This window comes from Hoplias malabaricus, chromosome 9 (genome assembly GCF_029633855.1).
Source record: "Hoplias malabaricus isolate fHopMal1 chromosome 9, fHopMal1.hap1, whole genome shotgun sequence".
NCBI lineage: Eukaryota > Metazoa > Chordata > Actinopteri > Characiformes > Erythrinidae > Hoplias > Hoplias malabaricus.
This window is the reverse complement of record NC_089808.1, coordinates 26,337,273-26,357,975: the sequence shown is the minus strand read 5'-3', so window position 1 is coordinate 26,357,975 and position 20,703 is coordinate 26,337,273. Positions and strand designations below refer to the sequence as shown.

General features: G+C 39.1%; 1 protein-coding gene across 2 annotated transcripts in view; it reads right to left on the bottom strand.

Moving 5' to 3' along the window:
• The window catches only part of hspa12b (heat shock protein 12B), a 22,300-nt gene extending 1,597 nt beyond the window's left edge, over positions 1-20,703 (bottom strand). The window contains exons 1-12 of one of the 2 annotated variants that reach the window (XM_066680865.1): positions 20,385-20,703; positions 18,280-18,351; positions 16,671-16,765; positions 14,990-15,114; positions 14,445-14,631; positions 13,835-13,939; positions 12,672-12,788; positions 9,497-9,674; positions 5,483-5,569; positions 2,252-2,356; positions 1,292-1,550; positions 182-285 (exon numbers count right to left, since the gene is read on the bottom strand). In XM_066680865.1, the coding sequence (XP_066536962.1) occupies positions 182-285; positions 1,292-1,550; positions 2,252-2,356; positions 5,483-5,569; positions 9,497-9,674; positions 12,672-12,788; positions 13,835-13,939; positions 14,445-14,631; positions 14,990-15,114; positions 16,671-16,765; positions 18,280-18,325 (1,408 nt within the window). In that variant the 5' untranslated portion in view covers positions 18,326-18,351; positions 20,385-20,703. Of the gene's footprint in view, positions 1-181; positions 286-1,291; positions 1,551-2,251; positions 2,357-5,482; positions 5,570-9,496; positions 9,675-12,671; positions 12,789-13,834; positions 13,940-14,444; positions 14,632-14,989; positions 15,115-16,670; positions 16,766-18,279; positions 18,352-18,503; positions 18,556-20,384 lie in introns of those variants that run through there. The other variant, XM_066680866.1, reaches the window with a different exon arrangement.

Below are 20,703 nucleotides of genomic sequence, written 5' to 3'. Positions count from 1 at the left end.
AGACAGGAAAGGAAAGGAGAGTAGGGGTGTAACACTTATTTCATAATTCAAAACAGTGTAGCTTCATGGTTCTCTTAGTGAGCAATGGTAACTAGGTTTATAATATATATATTGCTTAAGCTGTTTATCTGGGAAAGAATATTAATATCACCCCTGTTATAGAGAAGTGCGTTTGTCTTACCAATGTGTTTGACGATGTTGCTGATGGTTGGCTGGAAAAGCTCGTTCATAGCCTCTGTTGTGAGCCTCAGCATGCCCTGAGACGACCACTTCACTATATTCATACTGAAACAAACACAGAAGCCTCCTTTAGTGATGGAGAGAGTGATGAGATAAAATACAAAACATTCTTAATTAAATCAAGAAGGCAAATCAAAACGTTAAAAACAAAGGATGTGGTATAATTTACACAGTGGTTTTAAAGGTATTTAAAGACTTCTTTAAGCCACTGCATCAACAACAAATAGTCTTCAAACTTATTCAGTAAAGTTAATTTAATTTAATTTTCCTCTTGTGTGTGTGTAAGATTGGTTCTGTGACAAATAAATCCATTCCACTTCTGTGTTAAAATAAATGCCCAAGTGTTAGTAGAAACTCCTTTTAATTAGTGAGTTCAGCTACTTTAAAGTACACCCACTGGGTGTACACACACCATGTATAATCTCCACAGAAAAACAGGAAATGGAATGAGACGCCTGCACATGTATTTAAAGGAACACAAGGCAGTGTTTTTACCTTAAAAGTACAGCTTCAAAATCATTGTGGTGCTTCACTGACATACTAATGAGAAAAGAGCCTCTGTTGTTGCTGCTCTGGGCTGAGCACTGCAGAAAGTACACTATGTAACTCCATGAGGAGGGAAGGAAACCACCCCATCCTCCCCCTTGATTTCAGGACTATGTTGTGAAAGGGAATTATATTCTGCAATTGTTGGGGGAGCCCAGGAACAAAAACACCAAATGTTACCTAGTGTTCTATTAAGGTCACCATGTTTGGCTGGAGGAGTAAAATGCCTTAGAGCTTTGGCATATACAGCAGTGCAACTGTGTTTTCTGGCGCAATAGAATCGATACATTCAGGATGATTTGAAAGGGTGCTTGTGATCCAACATCCTACATCAGAATCAGATCTAACAAAACCTCTTATGGATGAATGCTTTCAGAGCCTCACAGAAATGCTGCAGTGTCTAGTTTAAAGCCTTAAAAATAGAGGCTTTTACAGCAGCAAAGGCGGACAATCTCCCTAATAGTACCCTATCCTTATACTCCAGCTGTGATGTGTCCAGTCATACTTGCTCTTGCGCAGTGCTGTCTCCACACTCTGACTGCAATGTCTCTTGTAGAAGTCAATGAAGGAAAAGGGCAGGGAGATGTTGAGAGCATTGGCTCGGCCTGGTGCTGCTGTTCGCTTGCGGGCCTCAAAGGCAATGGTCAGGTCCACCCAGGCTGCAGGTCGCTTGGCTTTAAATGTTTCGATAAAGTTGGCCCCAAATATCTTACACAGCATGGCCTCAAAGGCCAGGTCTACACCTACTGCTCCATAGGGACCTCCTGAAACATCAACAGTAGAGTGTAAATAAGCTGTACCCTCTTGTGAATACTGTCAATTACACACTTTATTTAAACTACATTATACAGATTTCATTTCTGCTGGTGAGTGATTCTGAAATATTAAGTACTGACTTGAGATCCTGTAATTACAACATTAAAAAAAAAGATATATCGCTAAGCTTTAGATCAGCTACTTTTAACTGTAATATATGGTTTAATAGGGCTAAGGTCTACCTAGGTGTTTTTTATCAATGTCATATCAGTGACACTACGAATCCTTTCTATTATTCAGTAAAAATGTTATTGTATTTTCTTTACAGTTCACATATGGGAATTTGGATTATTTTAATGTTTTTTTTTACAGAGGAATATTACATATAAACTCTAATAATAATAATAATAAATGTAAGTAAGTGTACCCAGATTTTTGTGACTGATTGTTTAGATATGAAATGTGAACTGGAGCAGATATTTTTTATTCTAATCTCAGATACAGATTTTTTTCTGTTTATTGACTCACTGCCATTTTAATCACGTACTGTATCTAACACATTCTGAGTTTTTAGCTTTAATCTTGATCCAAATCCTTGTTTTTGGCAGGTTTCTAAAGAGTATGTGAAATGTGTCAGTTTTCTAAGTGAAATGTGAGCTTAGTATTGATGAGAAAAGTGGATTCTGGCTGTGATTCACACTCCACTCACCTGAAGCTTTGTACAGTTCCTTCAGTGTCCCCTGAGGCTGTTCAATCTGATGCACGGTCAGATCCACTGTCCCTCCACCACAGTCGGCCACAATGTATTTATCACCTACACATACATGCATTTAAAGGTGATATACGTGAATGGTGATATACTTCTGATTGTAGGAACATGTTAGTTTATCTCTCTCATTTTCTTTTCTTATTCTTCTATCTCTTCTATCTCTCTCTCTTACTCTGTTTCTTTCAGTCTTTGTTCTCTCTCTTCCCTCTTTCTGTCTCTCCCTCCCTCTCTCTCAGGAAACATCTGGACCTGAAAGAACTGATTATTTTGACCCTGGACCTCCTCAGTGAGCCTGGCAGAGTGCAGCATGCATTAAAACACAAAAACAAAACACAAGGCCATGCATAGTGTGTCTCCAGCCAGTAATAACATATAAATGATCACAAAACAGTGAGCTGCTTACTTAAATGTGCCCTACAAATCTAGTTCACAGGGTGGCTCATATGTACTCTGACAGGGGTCTGTAGATTTGGACCTGGACTACACTGGACTACAAAGTGTGTAAGCTCATATATAATGAACTATTTAAAAATGACAGGCCTTATTAAAAATAATTACCATATTTATTGATACCACAGTTTGTGTGTGTGTGTGTGTGTGTGTGTGTGTGTGTATAATTGCATCATTACAAACAAAATGTCTTGAGTTGGTTCAAGTCATCTGGGCTCGTTTGATGTTGTCTCTCAACACAAAGAGCAAACCACCATGAGACCAACACTTCACTCACAAATAAACTGGAATGAAATGAATTGTGGCCAACTGTTAAAAAGCATGAGCACATTCTCTAATCTCTGCAGCAGTAAACAACCTGAAAGACCATAGATGACCACAGTAGTTGGAAAAGATTTTTATATCAAGATCCTTATCCAGCATAGATTGAATGTATTTCACCTATTTGCCTGGGTATGTTCCTACTTTCATTGTCCACTTTATCAGCTCCACTAACCATACAGAGGCATTTTGTAATTGTACTATTACTTTTTTATAAGTGAGTCAGTCTCAGCCCTCAACTGACACTGATGTAGTGGTGGCATGTTAGTGGGTGTCACGCTGGTACGAGTGGATCAGACTCAATAGTTGTGTTGGCCACTGAACACTCGCATTAGACAAACCTACGTCCACTTTGTAGATGTAAAGTCAGATGCAGTAGCTCATCTTTTGCTGCACAGGTTGTGTTAGTCATCCTCATATATTTCGTTAGTGGTCACCGGGCACTGCTCACAGAACTCAGTTGGCTGGCTATTTTTGGTTGGTAGATGATTCTCAGTCCAGCAGTGACACTGAGGGCTTTAAAAACTCCAGCAGCACTGCTGTGTCTGATCCACTACAGACAAGCACAATTTCATTGTCACTACAGTGTTAAGAACCCCAGTGCAAATCATGCTCTGTTGTGGTCCTTTGGGGCTAACAAAATATACAGAGCCTTTAAAGTACTTTGAAGGTTTAAATTTACAGTATTTTGAAGGGTCTTATCTGCCTATTACCGATTGATGAGCTTTACTTTGCATCTGAACAAAGCCCTGTAATGTGTCACTAAGGTGTGTAGTTTTTCCAGATCAAAAAGTAGAATTTTCTTTATTCATTCATTCATTGTCTGAAACCGCGTATCTAGTTCAGGGCTGCGGTGGGTCCAGAGCCTACCCAGAATCACTGGGTGCAAAGCAGGGACACACCCTGTAGGGGATACCAGTACTTCACAGGGCGACACAAACTCACACGTTCACTCACACCTATGGACACTTTCTGAGTCACCAATCCACCTACCAACATGTGTTTTTGGACTGTGGGAGGAAACTGGAGCACCGGGAGGAAACCCACACAGACACAGGGAGAACACCAAAATCTCCACAGCGTGACAGTAACACTACCTGCTGCACCACCGTGCCGCCCTAGAATGTTCATGACTGGCAATATTAAGTTCCCATGCTGATTCTCTACAGATATGATCAAATGTCAGGTTCAGAGTCTTGCCCAGTGACTTTTACTGATACAGCATGGTGTGCATAACCAGATGTGGAATAAAAAACCCCAGCCTACAATTTTGGGAGCAACACTGTTGCACACTTGGCTCTACCTGTCAACTGACGTACACAGATCCATAGATAAAGCCTGTGTGTGTGTGTGGCCTGTCTAAAAATCGCTGGCTCTGATCGGCTGCTTTGATATCATGGTGAAATAGCTGTGTCTTGGCAGTGAGTTGCGTAAGTTGTATTAAAATAAAACATTTGCAGGTCTGGTTGCAGTTCTGGTCTTTGGCTTTGTAAATAAGCCAACACATTCGCTCTGCAATTACAACCTGCCTGGATTTCTCAAAGCTCTGAGGTCTCTGCTATTGAAGTCTGTTGTAGGGTTGTAGGTTGTAGGAAGGGCATCATTTGTATTTCTTCTTATATAAACAGATCATACTGATGAATCCACCTCATTTTTGTGCACGTATTGTCCACTTTATCAGCTCTGGTTACCTTATAAGTGCACTTTATAGTTCTCCAATTAAACACTGTTCCTCTGAATTCTTCAATGCTCAGCACCCCCCACACAACCACCATAAAGCTTCTATTATGTAGTGATCATACTCAGCACAACAGTGGTGGTTATGTGATTGTGACGCTGGTATGATTGAATCAGACACAGTGGTGCTGCTGTACGTTTTAAACCCTGCACCCTTATATTGACCACTTTAGACACACCTATGTTGTTGATTGGCGTTGTAGATGTAAAGTCAGATAGTTAATCTGTAGCTGCCCGACATTCCTTCAACAGCTGGATGTTTTTGGCTGGTGGACTATTCTCAGTCCAGCAGTGACCATGAGGGTTTAAAAAAACTTGTGTTTTTTTTTTTTTTAAAAATGTTAATATTTTTAAACTGTTTAAACACTTTTAAAATGTTATAAAATTACATTTAACGTCTTAGTAAATATTTTGTTGTAAGCAATGTTTGGGTGCCTCTGGTTAAAAAACATACGTCTGTTTAATATGTTTTATTTTCTAAGTAAAGGAGAAGTACAATATTTATAATAATATATAATAATATGAAAATAATATTTTCCCTAGGATGTTAAGCTGAAAAAATAAATAAGAAATTACTCTAAAAATAACCAAAAAGTGGCATATTTATTTTTGTTGTCAATAGTTGTATAGGGCTGTATGCTTGTGTGATTGTGTGTGTGCTACCTGTCTGCATCTCAGACCACAGTTCTCCAGTTCCACTCTCCACAAGGAATGTCCGGCTATGTCGAGCTCGGCGAAGCTGCTCGCGTGCTGTAACACACACACACACACACACACACACACACAAACACAAACATACACACTTCAAATTGAGGACCATCGTTACTAATCACCAGCACATGGTCTGCATTAACAAAAACCACATTACAGCACCACGTAAGAGGAGATGGGGGCTTTCTGGAACAATAATAAACTTTTAAATGAACATGAGCTTTTTGTCCAGAACACACTCTTCTCCATGCCAGCCAACTAGCTTCAGCTCAGGTCTAACAATACACACAGTAAAGGGAGCAGTGTCTCGTAGCATTAGTTTTACAGTGTACAGTTCATTATAACCTACTGGACTGGGAAGGATCTCAGTTTCAGTCTTAAGGCTCTATCTTTTTTTATTGTAGAGGGAGCAATTTTACTGTTGCTGTATTTCCTCAGCATATGTACATATATAAGTGGTGTTTGCCTGTTCTTTTCAACTCAACCTGAACAGTCTGCAACAGACTCAGCAATGACGAGTAATCTCTCCATTAAACTGGCATTACTCATGGTCCACATCTGCAGTAATTAGTGCTCCAGGCTAGTTCTGAACTCCTTTATGTTACTATTATAGTCAAATGCCAATCTACGCACTCAGGTTCTTGTTTTCTATGAGAGTGGAGCGATCCAAGTAGAATTTGTGCAATCAAGCAGTCACAAATCCTCGCTGTGCGTGCCAGGTTTTCAGAGAAGAAAAGCATGAGCTTCAGCACTGTGCTTTTAGGGCCCTGTCTGGAAACCATTTACAGTAAGAAATGGCAATTGAGAAGAAAAAGTATTATAAAAAAAATCTAACTGGAAAATAATGGCATCCAAGAATAGCTGACGTCATTGGAGTAAAATGCTGAAGAACGGCAGCAAGGTGCAGAAATTGTATTAGAAAGCACAAAGGAGAGCAAGTGTGTCTGACTGCATGTGTGTGTGTTTGATATTGGATTACAGTCATAAAAGTAAGCTGGCCACACAGTTCCTTGGAGCTATGCCAGAGAATAGCCATAAAAACCCTAAAAACCTGTCAGGAGTGTGTTTCCCAAAAGCTTCATAACACAGTACTTTGTTAACATTCGTAACTTAATATTAAAGATTTACTATTATTATCTTACTATTGCGGATACCCAACTAATACCCAACCCAACAAAACTAATAAGTATTCATAGTCATAAATGAATGAATACCATGGTTACACAAAAGCACTGTAGCACAAAGAAGATTCAGGAATGCTAGTTGATACTCATTCACAAAGTGCTTATGTTGTTCTAACCAATAATATGAGTGCAGAAATGATTTCTCTCTATCATTTATTATGTCCTTTTAACATTTCTGGCTTCTCCCTTCTGTCAGTTTCTGTAATTTCATTTGTGGTCAAACCAAATCAAATGCCTTAGTCCACATTTAAGGTGTTTGGCTGTGTCCCTCGGTGCCACAACTAAAACAAAAACAGCCATACCTTCGTCTTCATAAATTTCCAAACAAGCACCTGCTAATATCTGAACAGACTCAGGCAGTTTAAAGGGTAGAAGGTGCAAATTTTCAAGTAAACACTGGTGTTCATGTCTGCAGCTGTCACTTTGCCAAAAGCATCATCTTTAAGAATCCTTTGGGTGGAATCATGCTCAGAGATGCTCCTGTATCATGGAATTTCTCCTGGGATAACTTTCAAAGCCCAAGATTAAAGAATCTGTTTATTCAAGAGCATCAAAAATGGCTAGGAATGTATGTGAATAGCCACGATGAGGAAAAGAACATCAGTGAGGACATAGACCTTTAGATCTTTAGACTCTTTAGACATTTCTACCACCTCCCGGTAAGTTAATCTGGTCATTAGTATTACAGCGTACAGTTGAGTGAATATTTGTTTGTTTAGATATTGCTGTACAGAGTTTGAATCGAGACATCCTATCTTTTATCTAAATTAAAAAAGTACATTACTGCCATGCTTTAAAACACTTTGTTTGCACCTGTTGGTGTGCTTTCAGTGAGAAAGACCTGGCAAAGACAAACTGATAAAGGGACACAGCTATGACAAAGAGAGCTGAGGAAAGCAAGGAAGATGACTGTGAACATGAATAAATGGCCAGAAAGCCAGACTGTTCCTGCCTCCAGAGTTCTTCTTCCCAGGATGGCATGGCCATTGCCACAACAGTCTGTGGAAGCACCCACAGAACTGACTCCTCCCTTTCTCACACACTTCATTAGCTTTTTGTTCATTGACCATTTTTTTTAGGAAACTCACCTCAGATAGTATAATAATCTCAGTAGGTTTCAAAGGGTTGTAAGAGAATGTAAAATGATGTATGTTTAAGAGTGTGATAACTGATAATATGAATCTTTTTGGATGTTACACTACGGGAGTAGTGTAAACTACCTGTAAAAGTGTGAAGGTTCTGATTTCCGATGGTTGGAAGGCAGTTTGGCACTCAGTAGCTTGAGAGGTCTTGGCCTCTGCTTCTCAGATTTTAGAGTGAAACATTTGAAAGAAAATGGAGGAACAAATTTAGAGCAGTTTCTATGTCAAACAGATTTTGGTAGATGAAAGAACAGGGAGCTGTCATTCACACGTGCAGTTTTTGAAAACATTTGAGAAAGAGAGTGTATGGAAAAAGATAAATTTTAAATGTAAACAGAACAAAAGAGAGTTCATGGTCCAAAAGCACCTTGTTTCAATTACAAAAGTGAATGTGCGTGTCCTTGAGTGAGTAGGTCCAGGCTTTTGTGAAGTTAAAAATATAGTCCTATTTTTTAAAACCTGATTTCTATCTGTTTCATCTATAGCATAAAATCGATTTGCATGGAGAGTTATTTCCTTGACAAAAACAAAAACACTAACGAAAAACACATGTACAGTAGAAGCCTATAAGAGGGTGAATCAACATCAGCCCCATGGCTTCGACTATAAGAGGTTTTAGTCGGTGGGATTTCTGTCCTTTTCAAAGAGAACATATTAAAATTATTTTCCATGGTAATCAACCCTTGGCTACAGATGCAAGCAGGCCCTCTTTCACAAAGCACACTCAAATAAGACAGGGTTTCAGCGACACAAAGCCCAACAAATGCAGTTACTGTTAATTTACCTGTTTTCTAGTCATGTATGACAGGTATTCAGTTTATTGGCAACTACTCGCTCTGATCTGATTATCCTCCAATCAGAACACAGGATTTTTACACATGACCATTTCAAACAATCAAGATACGATCAGGTCTCCTTTTCCTAAACAGTGTTCAAGATGAAATGTATTTTTATGCTTTTGTATATGTCTGTAAATAATTTTACCTTTGAGATCTACACTGTACACATTCCGATGACAAATACAAACAACATCTAAGAGAAGCGAGCAGAGCCCTGGATGAAAAATGCCGGACAAGTCTATTACTCTGAGTTAGAAAGCTAGAGTGAATAATGGTCTTTCTTGTTTAGGAGAGTTTAAATAAACAAGGGCAATTGTCTTATGACAGACACTGATGGTGGTTTACTTTAGCGTGCTGACCTTAGGGACAATGAGCGTAAGATGAACCACAGTTTGAAACCCCTCATTCATTCTCTCTCACTCTCGCTGACTCCCTCTTAACATAAACCACATGCTGCCTCTCCATACTGCTTTGATTGGACCCCCACTAAAGCTCTATCTGATTCTACATCTACCACCACCACCCCCCAACACACGCTATAGATACACTTGTACTGCAAAGAAGAACACAATAAGTTCCTCCACAAAACCACAAACCCCAAGGAAGGATGAAAGACCTGCTTTATTCCCAAGACCTTGGATATGTTTTGGATTTAATGTTAATGTAGGAAGTCAATACACTCTGTTTTATTGGAGTGGTGCCCAGTGCCCTACTTGTATAACCATGTTTATCATTAGGAGGAAAAAACATGATGGTGGAGAGAAAGATATGTTAGCAGGGGAACAAAGAGAGCTCCATTACCTTGCCTGAAGCTGGAATCGAAGGGGTGGGACCCATCCAGGTCCAGGCCATTTGTCAGTGGACGTTGGCTGAGGTCAATGACCTGGTGGAGGCGGAGTTTCCTGCAGTAAATGGAGGCAGCTTCAGGTTCAAGAGCGATGAGCAGCTGTTCTGGAGAGTCTGGAGACACCAGACCAGCCTACAAAGAGACAGAGCGAGATAAAGTGAGACAGAGAGATAGGAGGGTGAGAGATTAGTGTTTAAACCTTCTAGCCTCTGTTTTGTTGAGTCTATTTGACAGAAGCCTTCTGTAACTTTTCCTTCAAAATCAGAGGTTGCATCTTTTTTGCATCAGAGGTTGCATTTTTTTCTCTAATTTAAATATTTATTGCAAAAGACATTATAACTATCATCTGCTCCACCCCACCTCACACTCTGACAGATATGTAAATGTCTTTTGCTTCCAGATTCCACATGATTTTTTTTTGTAACTGTAATTAACATAAAAAAATGTATTAACACAACAAAATAAAATGATATATTTCCATTACAGTGGAAGTTATAGTGACATACATAATGCATCACATTCACATGCCTTGCTGTGCCACCCCGACTTTATGCTTTATGATCTCTGGTGTCAATGGAACTTGCCTGTTTACTCGTTATAGCTCATTATTGCTGCACTCCTTTTCTCCCGAACAATAAGGATCAATTAAAGTAATGTATTTAATCCATTTTGCCCAGTATTTGATAAATCTATCTTTTTAGAGATTTATATAAAGGGTTTCCTTCTGTAATAGAAACACTTCTCAACAGGAAATAAGACAAAACTATCATTCCATTGGCGGCACGGTGGTGCAGCAGGTAGTGTCACACAGCTCCAGGGGCCTGGAGGTTGTGGGTTCGATTCCAGCTCCGGGTGACTGTCTGTGAGGAGTTGGTGTGTTCTCCCCGTGTCCGCGTGGGTTTCCTCCGGGTGCTCCGGTTTCCTCCCACAGTCCAAAAACACACGTTGCAGGTGGATTGGCAACTCGAAAGTGTCCATAGGTGTGAGTGTGTGAGTGAATGTGTGTGTGTCTGTGTTGCCCTGTGAAGGACTGGCGTCCCCTCCAGGGTGTATTCCCGCCTTGCGCCCGATGATTCCAGGTAGGCTCTGGACCCCCCGCGACCCTAAATTGGATAAGCGGTTACAGATAATGGATGGATGGATATCATTCCTTAAATATTACATTTGCGTTTCACCCTTCTGGTGTCCTTATAGACTTCCAAAGATTTTATTAACGGTGGATTGCCACTAAAACACAAAAGCAGTTTGGTAAATTTATGTTATCTTCTTCTTGTATGGATTTAAGATCTCTCTGATTTTATGCCTTGGCATATTTGTCTGTAGTGTTGAAAAGATGTTAAAAGTACCATGTCATTCTGAGTCCTCTGGGTTTTGTTTGGCTAAGCTACGTTTGCTAGGCAGTGGGATGCAGAGCTTCACCTGGAAGCTGGACACTCAGCTAAAAGCCTAATGGGGTCAGGACCAAGCTGCTGTGTTTTTCTCTACCTCCCTTCATCTCTCTCCCTCTGTCCCCTCCCTCTCTCTCTCTATCTCTCGTTCGCTTGGCGGGAGCAGGCGTGGTTTCCTGTGTTTGTGAGCCAGACTCGAACATTGATCAAACCCAGTGACACCAGCAGGAGGAAAATACGCGCCGCTCTCCAACCAGCTTTAGACCCAAGAAGAGCAGAGAGGAGCCTCGGCTGAGTCTAATTGAGTGGAAGGATATCTAGTGCACCTGGAGCATGATGAGTAAGCACATCAAATGACCAAAGAATTTAACGTTAAACCCTTAAAGCTTAAAAGTCCATATGTGGAGTCACAGTTAAGTTTCTCACTCATACAGCTGCATAGGTTTCATAACAGTTTCTTAGTAGTTAATGATTCATTTATACTAGTTTGCTAATATCAAAATTGGGTAACTAATTAACTAGGGTTCAATTCCCTACTCCAACATTACAATATATACTGTTTCCAAGATTTAACAGAGTTCTTCATTCGTTCATTCATTATCTGTAAGTGCTTATCCAGTTCAGGGTCGCGGTGGGTCCAGAGCCTCCCTGGAATCATTGGGCGCAAGGCGGGAATACACCCTGGAGGGGGCACCAGTCCTTCACAGAGCAACACACACACACACTCACACCTACAGACACAGGAGGAAACAGGGGCACCTGGAGGAAACCCATGCAGACACAGGGAGAACACACCAAACTCCTCACAGACAGTCACCCGGAGCGGGAATCAAATCCTGGAGGTCCCTGGAGCTGTGTGACTGTGACACTACCTACTGCACCACTGTTCTTGTACTAACTTATTTTAAATCTGATTACACGCATGTGGCGGTCCCACTCTGGAACATAAACCTTTTCAAGTCAGGGTCATTTGATTCTACATTCATTAAGAGTGACGCTCTATCAACAATAATATATAATCACAGTTTGGTGGTAAAAATGACTGCTAATTTAAGTTCAGTATTTTTTAAACATTGTTGATTCAAATGTGCTGTATTTGACTGCAGTTTTGGCATTGCTTTATGAATACTTAACTCCCTCTGCCTTTGAATGGGAACGATCAGTTACTGAGAAAGAAATAGAAAAAACACACATCACCACACATGATGGATGCTGTGTCACAGTGGCGTCACACACACATCCTCACACAAACACACCCTCTCCATATCCCCATTGATGTGTGGAGCGATTAGGACAAGACATTCCTTTCCATTCACGCACATTTCCGGAAGCCTCGACTGTACTCGGGAGTCTGGGTGAATAACGTCATCTTTCTGCGTGTGTGTGTGTGTTTGATGGAAACAATATGGTTGCCTGTTCGATATGATTTACAATAGCATTCAAAATCCTGGAACCACTTGTTGTATTAATAACTGATGTTATTTTATTCAAATATTACTTAGAGAATGTGAATGGCAACATCATATGCAAACACCATAAATTATATTAAGATGTTTTTTTACAGTGTTCTAGTTGAAATCTGTGAAATTGTGTAGAAGCATCAAAACAGTATCATTTTTGTAGGTATTTGCAGCATTATTAAATACTGTTTGAAAACTCAGATTCAAAATTTTAGAACTGAAATGTATATGATTTCACGCTTAGACAGAAAGTGGGTGTGGCCTCCGCTCTGGTGTTTTACCAGGTAAGCTGCCTCTCTCATGAACTGTTTGGCTGGTTGTCTCCACACAGCTGGAACAGTGATGACCCATCTGACATCATCCCCCTCCAGCACAGAGGAAGACTGGTCCTTCACCTCCTACACACACACACACACACACAAACATTTTCTTTGTTTTTACATTAAGTGACAGTTTGGTGAACAAGAATCCTTACATTGAATATAGATGAACTCAATCAAGAAAAACATGATTTACACTCATTATACACATATATAAATTCATAAATGCTGGCATTAATCTAAGTCTCTAACATAACTGCAAGTATAATTTCATTTTATATGCAATTGGCAGTAATCAGTTACATTAAGTAAATTATATATGTAATTATATAAATGATTTTATATGATCTGTACTTTCCTGTTTGTTTTCAAACTGAAATATATTTGTTTATACAAGTGTGAGAAGGGTGACTGCTAACATTGATATTGAGTGAAAAAGGCTCACCCCCTTCCATGCAAGTATAAGTACAAGCAAAAACAGCAGCCATTCTCTCCTTTTTCCTGACACACACCAAACACATTGACACACTCATTCCCACTCACATTCTCTGGCCCTTCTCCTCCTTACCTAAGCAATAAAACGAGATGGACTGCACTGCCCACACAGTCCATGAAATAAGCATGAAAAAATCTGCTTTGTCTACCTGAGTCTGTATCATATTAAACAGCCCAGATCCTCAGCTAATGATGGATTTTCCGGTTGTGTGAGTTAAGCTTTGACTGGAACCTTGATGGTGACCTTTTCCCCAGGGCCTTCCCTGAGGGGTTCCACCAAGTGGAAAAAAATTTAAAAAGAAGAAGACCCCAACTAACAAGCTCCCAATACAAACACATAGCTTTAACATAGTCCATTGCTTTAGCATGCATCTACGTTTGAGCTCTACTAAAAGAATAAATATCCCATTGGCTTAATCTTTGGACAATTATTTCACTTTTTACAGCGGAAAAATAACTTTAACAGTTTACTTGATAAAGTCATGTATATGCAGCATGTAAGTCAGGAAATATAACACAGTTTTTTGTTCGGGTTTTCTCCTTTAATTTATTTATGCCATACCATCTTGATTCAGTTTTTGTGTGTGATAGTAGAAGAAAATTACTAGGGAAAAAAAGGACTCCTTTACCTTTAAAGCATGTTCTCGGAAGAATCTCAAAGCATGTGCAAAGACCTCAATAGCTGGAACTCTCCGTCCACTCACTGATTCTAACTCTGTCACCATGGTGAGGTCCTACATGAAAGCAAAATCAGAGACAGTCTAAGTTTATGCTTCAACCTTGTTAATTTTATTCATTTTTAACTCAGTTTTCTTCCTAGACTTAGTCATTTCCTGTTTCACTCACTTGCTCGGTCTCCCCAGTTACACAACCCCTAGCTGGGAGTTTGAAGACAAGCACATGCTTGGAACGCTCAACACACTTGGAGGTGAATGCTAATTGGCCAGTTCTCTTTTGTTAGCTAAAGGACACCCAGGTTGGCTAGCAGAGTGCTGAGTAATAGGAGAAATAGAGGGCCACGCTGAACATCCAGAGAGAACAAGACCAATAGGTCCAAAATGACTTAGACACAGTGTCATCCCTTTTTAAGGAATTATGTATTAATTTTCTAGTGAACGAGCCTTCCATTCTCCACAATGCTATCAAACTTACCAACACTGATCTGTACACAACAATGCTGTCCAACTGGACAATACAATCTTACAAACTGGAGCTTGTAAGTAATGTCTGATCTCTTACGCTGGTGCTGTGAATCTTCATCTTGAATTTGTCAAAGTAAAGCCAGTGTCGGGCCTCCTCGGGGTCCAGATCATGGTAGCTGTCTCGAGCTGCGAAACCAAAACTGTGGAAACGTAGCTCAGGGGTCAGCAACAAGCAGGTGGGACTCTTTTGATTGGCCACTCCTGGATCCCCACCCTCCCAGCGCCTGTGCAGATTAGAACATAGAAGGGTTGGAGGAAGGTTGGAGCGCACGGTCAGGTGCACTAGAAAATGTGTAGTGCTTGTTCTTTTTTAAACAAGAAAGAGCATTAATTACAGTGATTTGATTAAATCTTAAATATCACTCTGTTTAATTTTATTATTTTGTTACATATCAGTATTTTTAAAAGCACACTAAATACACAAGTCTGAAAAAACTATACAGCGGTGAAACAAAGACCAAAAAACCAGGAGATGTATAAATAGACATAATAATATTTCAGAATCACCACAGTTCACACAAGATTTTTAGTCCATTATTAATAATAATTGATACAGGATCATTAAGGACTGTGTTTAATTACCTCATCATATGAATGGCCTCTGGGTCTTCAGTGAAACTGAAGGCATAGCCACTAGAAGTTGTTCCAAAATCAATAGCCACAACTACAAAAAATGGGCGAGCTACACGTGGCCTCACCTCTGTCCTCTGAGGAAGAGAGAAAGAAAGCAGAGAAGAAACACAGAGAGAAATAGAGACGCAAAGAAGAGACGAAGGGTGAAATGTTAAAAAGACAATTTTGTATTTTGCTGTTTTGTCAAAACTTTATTTAAAAATATTTTAATCATTTAGATTTTTAACAAACTCAGTTCCATTTTGCAGCAATAATTTCGGAATGAATTTGTTTAAATCAATAAATAAATTATGCAGAGATTACATTGTAGAAAACAAAGAATTCTTTTCAAAAAAGCAGATCTCACTTAAGTAACTGATTAGGCCTGTGTTTACGTTAAAATATTTACATACTACTATATAAGACAGTTAGGACACACATAAGTTCTTCCCAACAAGGTAGAAAAACATACGTGTGTGTGTTTCAGAGTTTTACTCTAAACTCTAGTTTCAGAGTGGTTAGCAGATCTCTGCCTGGTACTAATAGGAACAGCCTCTTCTCCCTCCTCTTCCTGATTCTTAAAAAGACTTATTTATAGAGACCTGACATTCCCATTTCATTCCTTAGGGTGTGTTTGGTGGTTAAATATCTTTTTAATCCTTGTTGGAGGTAGTGTCAGGTTACAGCCGACCACAGATTACAGAGCATAAACAGAAAGCAGAATTAACTTAAGACAGCTCTGGTCTAAAAGCCCAACACTGGGCACTAAGTTAAGGAATGTAATTGCAGACATGTGCAGATACCGCTTCCTGCATTGCCATTTCTGTGTTTGAGGGCATCCAGAAGTTGACTGTATCCCAGGTTTGAGGTTAGCTGAAGTATTGTACCTAACCTCATAACGATGCTAAAGCATGTTATAAGATACTGAGGAAGAAATACCCTTACCTTTATTTTCCCAGAACCCATTAAAAATAGATGGTTCATTAAAGAACCACAGCATAACATTTGGTGGATTATTTCTAGATCACAAAAGTTATTCCAAGCTCATCCCAAAGCTATGTAATGGTGCTCCATCACTTCAGAGAAAATAGTTTAACTGCTCCAATGCCCAGGGCTTTAGATCCCTCCTGCAGTCATTTGGCATAAATTTGTCTACAAGTTTTTGAACATATTGCACCCCACCTACACACAGGGACAAATTCCAAGACACCCAGCAGATGCTTGAAACTGTAGAAATACCAAACTCTACCATAAACCGTCCTTTGTTTACTTGGTTACTCAACAATGTAGAGATTACTCAGATTAAGGTTAGGTTTAAAGAGTTGGAAAATTCTTCATAATAAATTCACATACGTTTAAATCTATGAATTGTTTATTTCTGGAATATTTCACTGAATGTTTTTACACCCCAGTTAACTGCAGACTTTTGTAAGTAGATGCACAGAAAAGTGGGTACTGTTGTGTATTTTGTAAATGAGATATGCACGGTTTAAAGAAGGTAAAGCATTTTCAGGTGTCTAGAAAGGCACTTTATGAAGTATGTGAAGAACCTTTTTAAGGCTTAAAAAGCTCTGTGTAATAAAAAGATTTAATACCTCTTAAAACAACTATCAAAGGCATTAGCAATTTATTTTAAAGTCTATTACTTTACCGGAGAGGGGGAAGGAGTCAGAGGAGCAATACTGCACTCGTTTCTGGATGGAGAGGGAGAGCTTGATGGAGATGTGGACATGGATATATCTTTGCCTGGCAGAAGAAAAGAAGACACTGATATTAAGAAAAAGTGACTGATCTATCCTTCTAAATGCAAGCACAGTTGAGGTCATGTCCTTGTTCAACAGGAATAACACGTCATGACGAGACTTTAGGGAGATGTGTCTGGAACATTTCAGACTGGTTCTCCAGGTGTTTGTACTGAGGGAGTTCAGTCATAAAATGTCTTTTAAAGTGGGGAAAACCAACAGCAGAGTAACAAGATTCTTAAAGAACCTACATAACATCACAGTCTTTAGAAAAAGATGCACTGCAAAAATGTGTAACTTTTAATGTAGCCATATAATTTTGTACAAAACTGTTCAGTTCTTCTAAAAAGTCGGAACAATGTAAAGGGTAAATGTAGCAAACTGAACTATAACTCTGAATTCACTGATTACTTATAATATGCATAAATATAGTAGAAAAGATTTTTGTTTAACAATTAAATGTAGTCAAACCACTAAATATTGTACAATATGAATACATTCTGGGATTTTTAAGAAACTGTTTGGATTATGTTAAAACAAATATGTTATTAGTGGATTAATATTAATTCATAAATAATCCCTTAATATTTTTCAAAAATAACACATGCTTCCTGCTTAGATAATCAGCTTTAAATATCAGACGGTCTACGGCTTTTGTGCAGAATTTCATGTTACATTATTTCACATCAGCATATCAGGAGATTATCAATTTCTATCCCAACATTCCAGCCACTTGCATCTGTTGAAGGCCATTAGAAATGACCAATCAGTGTTCTGACCATCGGAGCTGTCAGTATAATCTAGAGACAGCTTTCAGCACATTCACACTTAAGAGACCCATATCAGTCCCAAGCTTCAGGCAGGAATACTGAGCACAGCATTCCAACAATTCCGGAATGGTCTTGAAAGACTACAGAAGGGAATGACCTGTTCTCAGTCTCCCTTGATCGTCATGGTGATTATACTGTTGTCATAGTGACCAACCATGCATGCAGCTTTAGGAAACCTTTGTGGACACTCTGATACATAAGATGGAAAGCCCACTCATGGGAATGTTCGGAATGTTATCAGACTCAAACACATATAAACACACACACACACACACACACACACACACACACACACACACACACACGCACACACACATACATGCATTCTGATATTTCCTGGAGAGGGGAGAGCAGATAAGGGTGGGCCACACCCATGACCACCACAGCCACAGAAAAGGAAGGAATGACCACATGGTTCCCTGATAGCTACAAAAACACTCCTTAGCTCAGACTTCAGTCTGAATAGCTGTTAGAACACATTACATTTTTATTATATATCATCTCTGTCCAGAGAAAATCATACATCTGCACTTCTTCTGATTTGAACACACTGGCTGTTTTTTTAAACTGTGTGAAATTAAATTACGGATATTAGACATGCTCCAAAATGGATAAAATCTCTTTACATTACTTTGTATTCAAATGTAAGATTTTGGAGACATGTTAATGAAGTGGTATAATATGGTACCTGGGACCTCCAGGCTGTTGATGTTGGGCTTCAGGAGCTCTGCCATTCTGGAGCTGACAGGGCCTTCACAGCCTACAGGACACAACCATATATGAAACATGTTAAATATGTGGAGACTTACCCTAAACCAAACCATAACTGCTACTTGCTTAATCCTAACTGTAACCTTTATCCTAACCCTAACATAAACCTAGCCTTAACCTAACCCTTCCGCTAACACTTACCTCAAGCCTAACTCAGTATTTTAGCGTCCAGCTTCCTGAATTTCCAGCTGTTCTGAGCTCAGTATCTGGGTCTTTGTCTTTCTGTCTTCCTTTCTTCAATCACAGCAGTGAATAACATTCCACATCTGCCTCCCTGCCACTCCACACTCACATCACACATACTGCCTGCAACATATAGAAGACCAAATGTGTGTGTGTGTGTTTTGTTTCACTAACAGCCACTTTTCCACACAGTTAACCCCAACCAATCCATGCATACACAAACCAAACCATCCATGCACACACACACACACACACACACATACACGCAACGCTACTTGCTGTTCTGGTACATGATGACTGCACTTACTTGTACTGAGCAAAGACAATAAAGTTGAATAAATCTATCTATCTATCTATCTATCTATCTATATAGAAGACAAGCATATACAACATTTTAAAAACAATAAATAATAACTACAATGGAATAAACACATAAAAAAAACTTTATTTTGCATTACATATCAGCCCTTTTCTACTACCCTAATTTTTTGGATGCCACATCATCAATGATTTATTTCTATTTTTTTCTTTCATCCTGATTGACACACACACGCACACAAAATTTTCTAATATAAATGTATCTAATATAACCGTATAAATGAAAATAAATCAACATGGATGTTAAAAAAACTGACATATCATGTACTTTTTTCCTCCAATATATAAAAAATAAATCTATATTTATTACATAAATAAATACTATATTATAGCTGACAGAGAGGAGCAATACATAAGAGTGTTGCTAGTTGAGATTGCTAACTCAGTGTCACTTAGTAAATCAACAGAACATATAAATTGAGCAGTTGTGCCTAAAATATGGCCTACTATTGTACAAGTTCCTAATCAGGAAATGTATCTAACAGATGATTCCAATAGTTCAGCAATAACCTGGAGGTGTGGTACGGAAGTGTGAAAATAACACTGTAAGCCTTGTTTTACAAGAAGAGCATGCAGGTCTAAATATGGTACAACACAGGGGACATCAATTATAAGTGCTATTGGTGGATGTGCTCCACCTCAGTATCTCCCTCTATCAGTGTCTCACCTCACATCCCGCAATATTCCGTTTATTGGGAAGACAGATGTAAACAAAAGGTAAGAAACCAGAATCCCCATCACCAAATGAAGAGGAGATATATCATCAGAGGAGCCAAAGATCTTCTCAAAACCCTCCACCTATTCCAGAACTACTGTAGATATTCGCAAATGAAATCACTTTGATAATAACTACAAAGCTGACTGTAGATTAAGTAGTTTGTCTGCTACAGTTATACGCAGAAATAAGGGTTCCTAAACAGTTCTGGGAATAGACTTACAGTAAAAGGAGAAAACTTTGTTTGCATTATGTGGAGTTTCATAAACCTCAGAAAACTTATAGAAACAGAGCAACTCTAGATTTAGATTTTCTTAAGATGAGCAACACTGAGCTACTCCACTGAAATCTCGATATTGCTTTAGCACTTTTGTAACATTTGCATTAGGAAAATCTAACTAGATCAATTTCTGTGTTTCATAAATGATCATGAATCAGCTAAAGTAGCTATGTATATTAAAGTAGTCAGTCCAATTCCTATATGACTCCATCCCAAATAAATATGGCTCTGGAAGATTCATCAGGGAAAAAAAACATGCTTTGCATGTCATCACTTTAAAAGATACATATTGAAACGGATATTTTTGAGGTTCACAACAATTATCTCAGTGGTAAAAGGCTGACTACACATGAAATGTCCTCACACAGTAATGTCACACAGGATCATACAAGAATCATCCCAGAACCATCCAAGAGCATTCAATTCCTCAGTCCCAAGTAACTGCTATCAAACAAAATCAACTCACCCTTGCGCTGATGAAACAATGCTTGGGTCTTTGCTGGACCAACAATTTCCCACTCTGTTTAAACTCCTGCAAAAGTCCAGAGACCACAGCCAAAGAAAGAACTTCCAGAGATGCTTCTGTGGCTACCGGAGGCTCTGGAGTGATGAAATTCCAGGAGAGCAGACAAAAGAAGGAGAAGAAAACTGAGAGTACACTCTGAGCACAAGAAAGGGAAAAGTATCCTTTCTAGAGTTTTTCCAAACTAAAATTCAGCCCAGAATAAATTTTCTTTCACCCTCTCTTTCTCTGTCTTCCCTCCAGTGTCTGTATCCAAGCACTC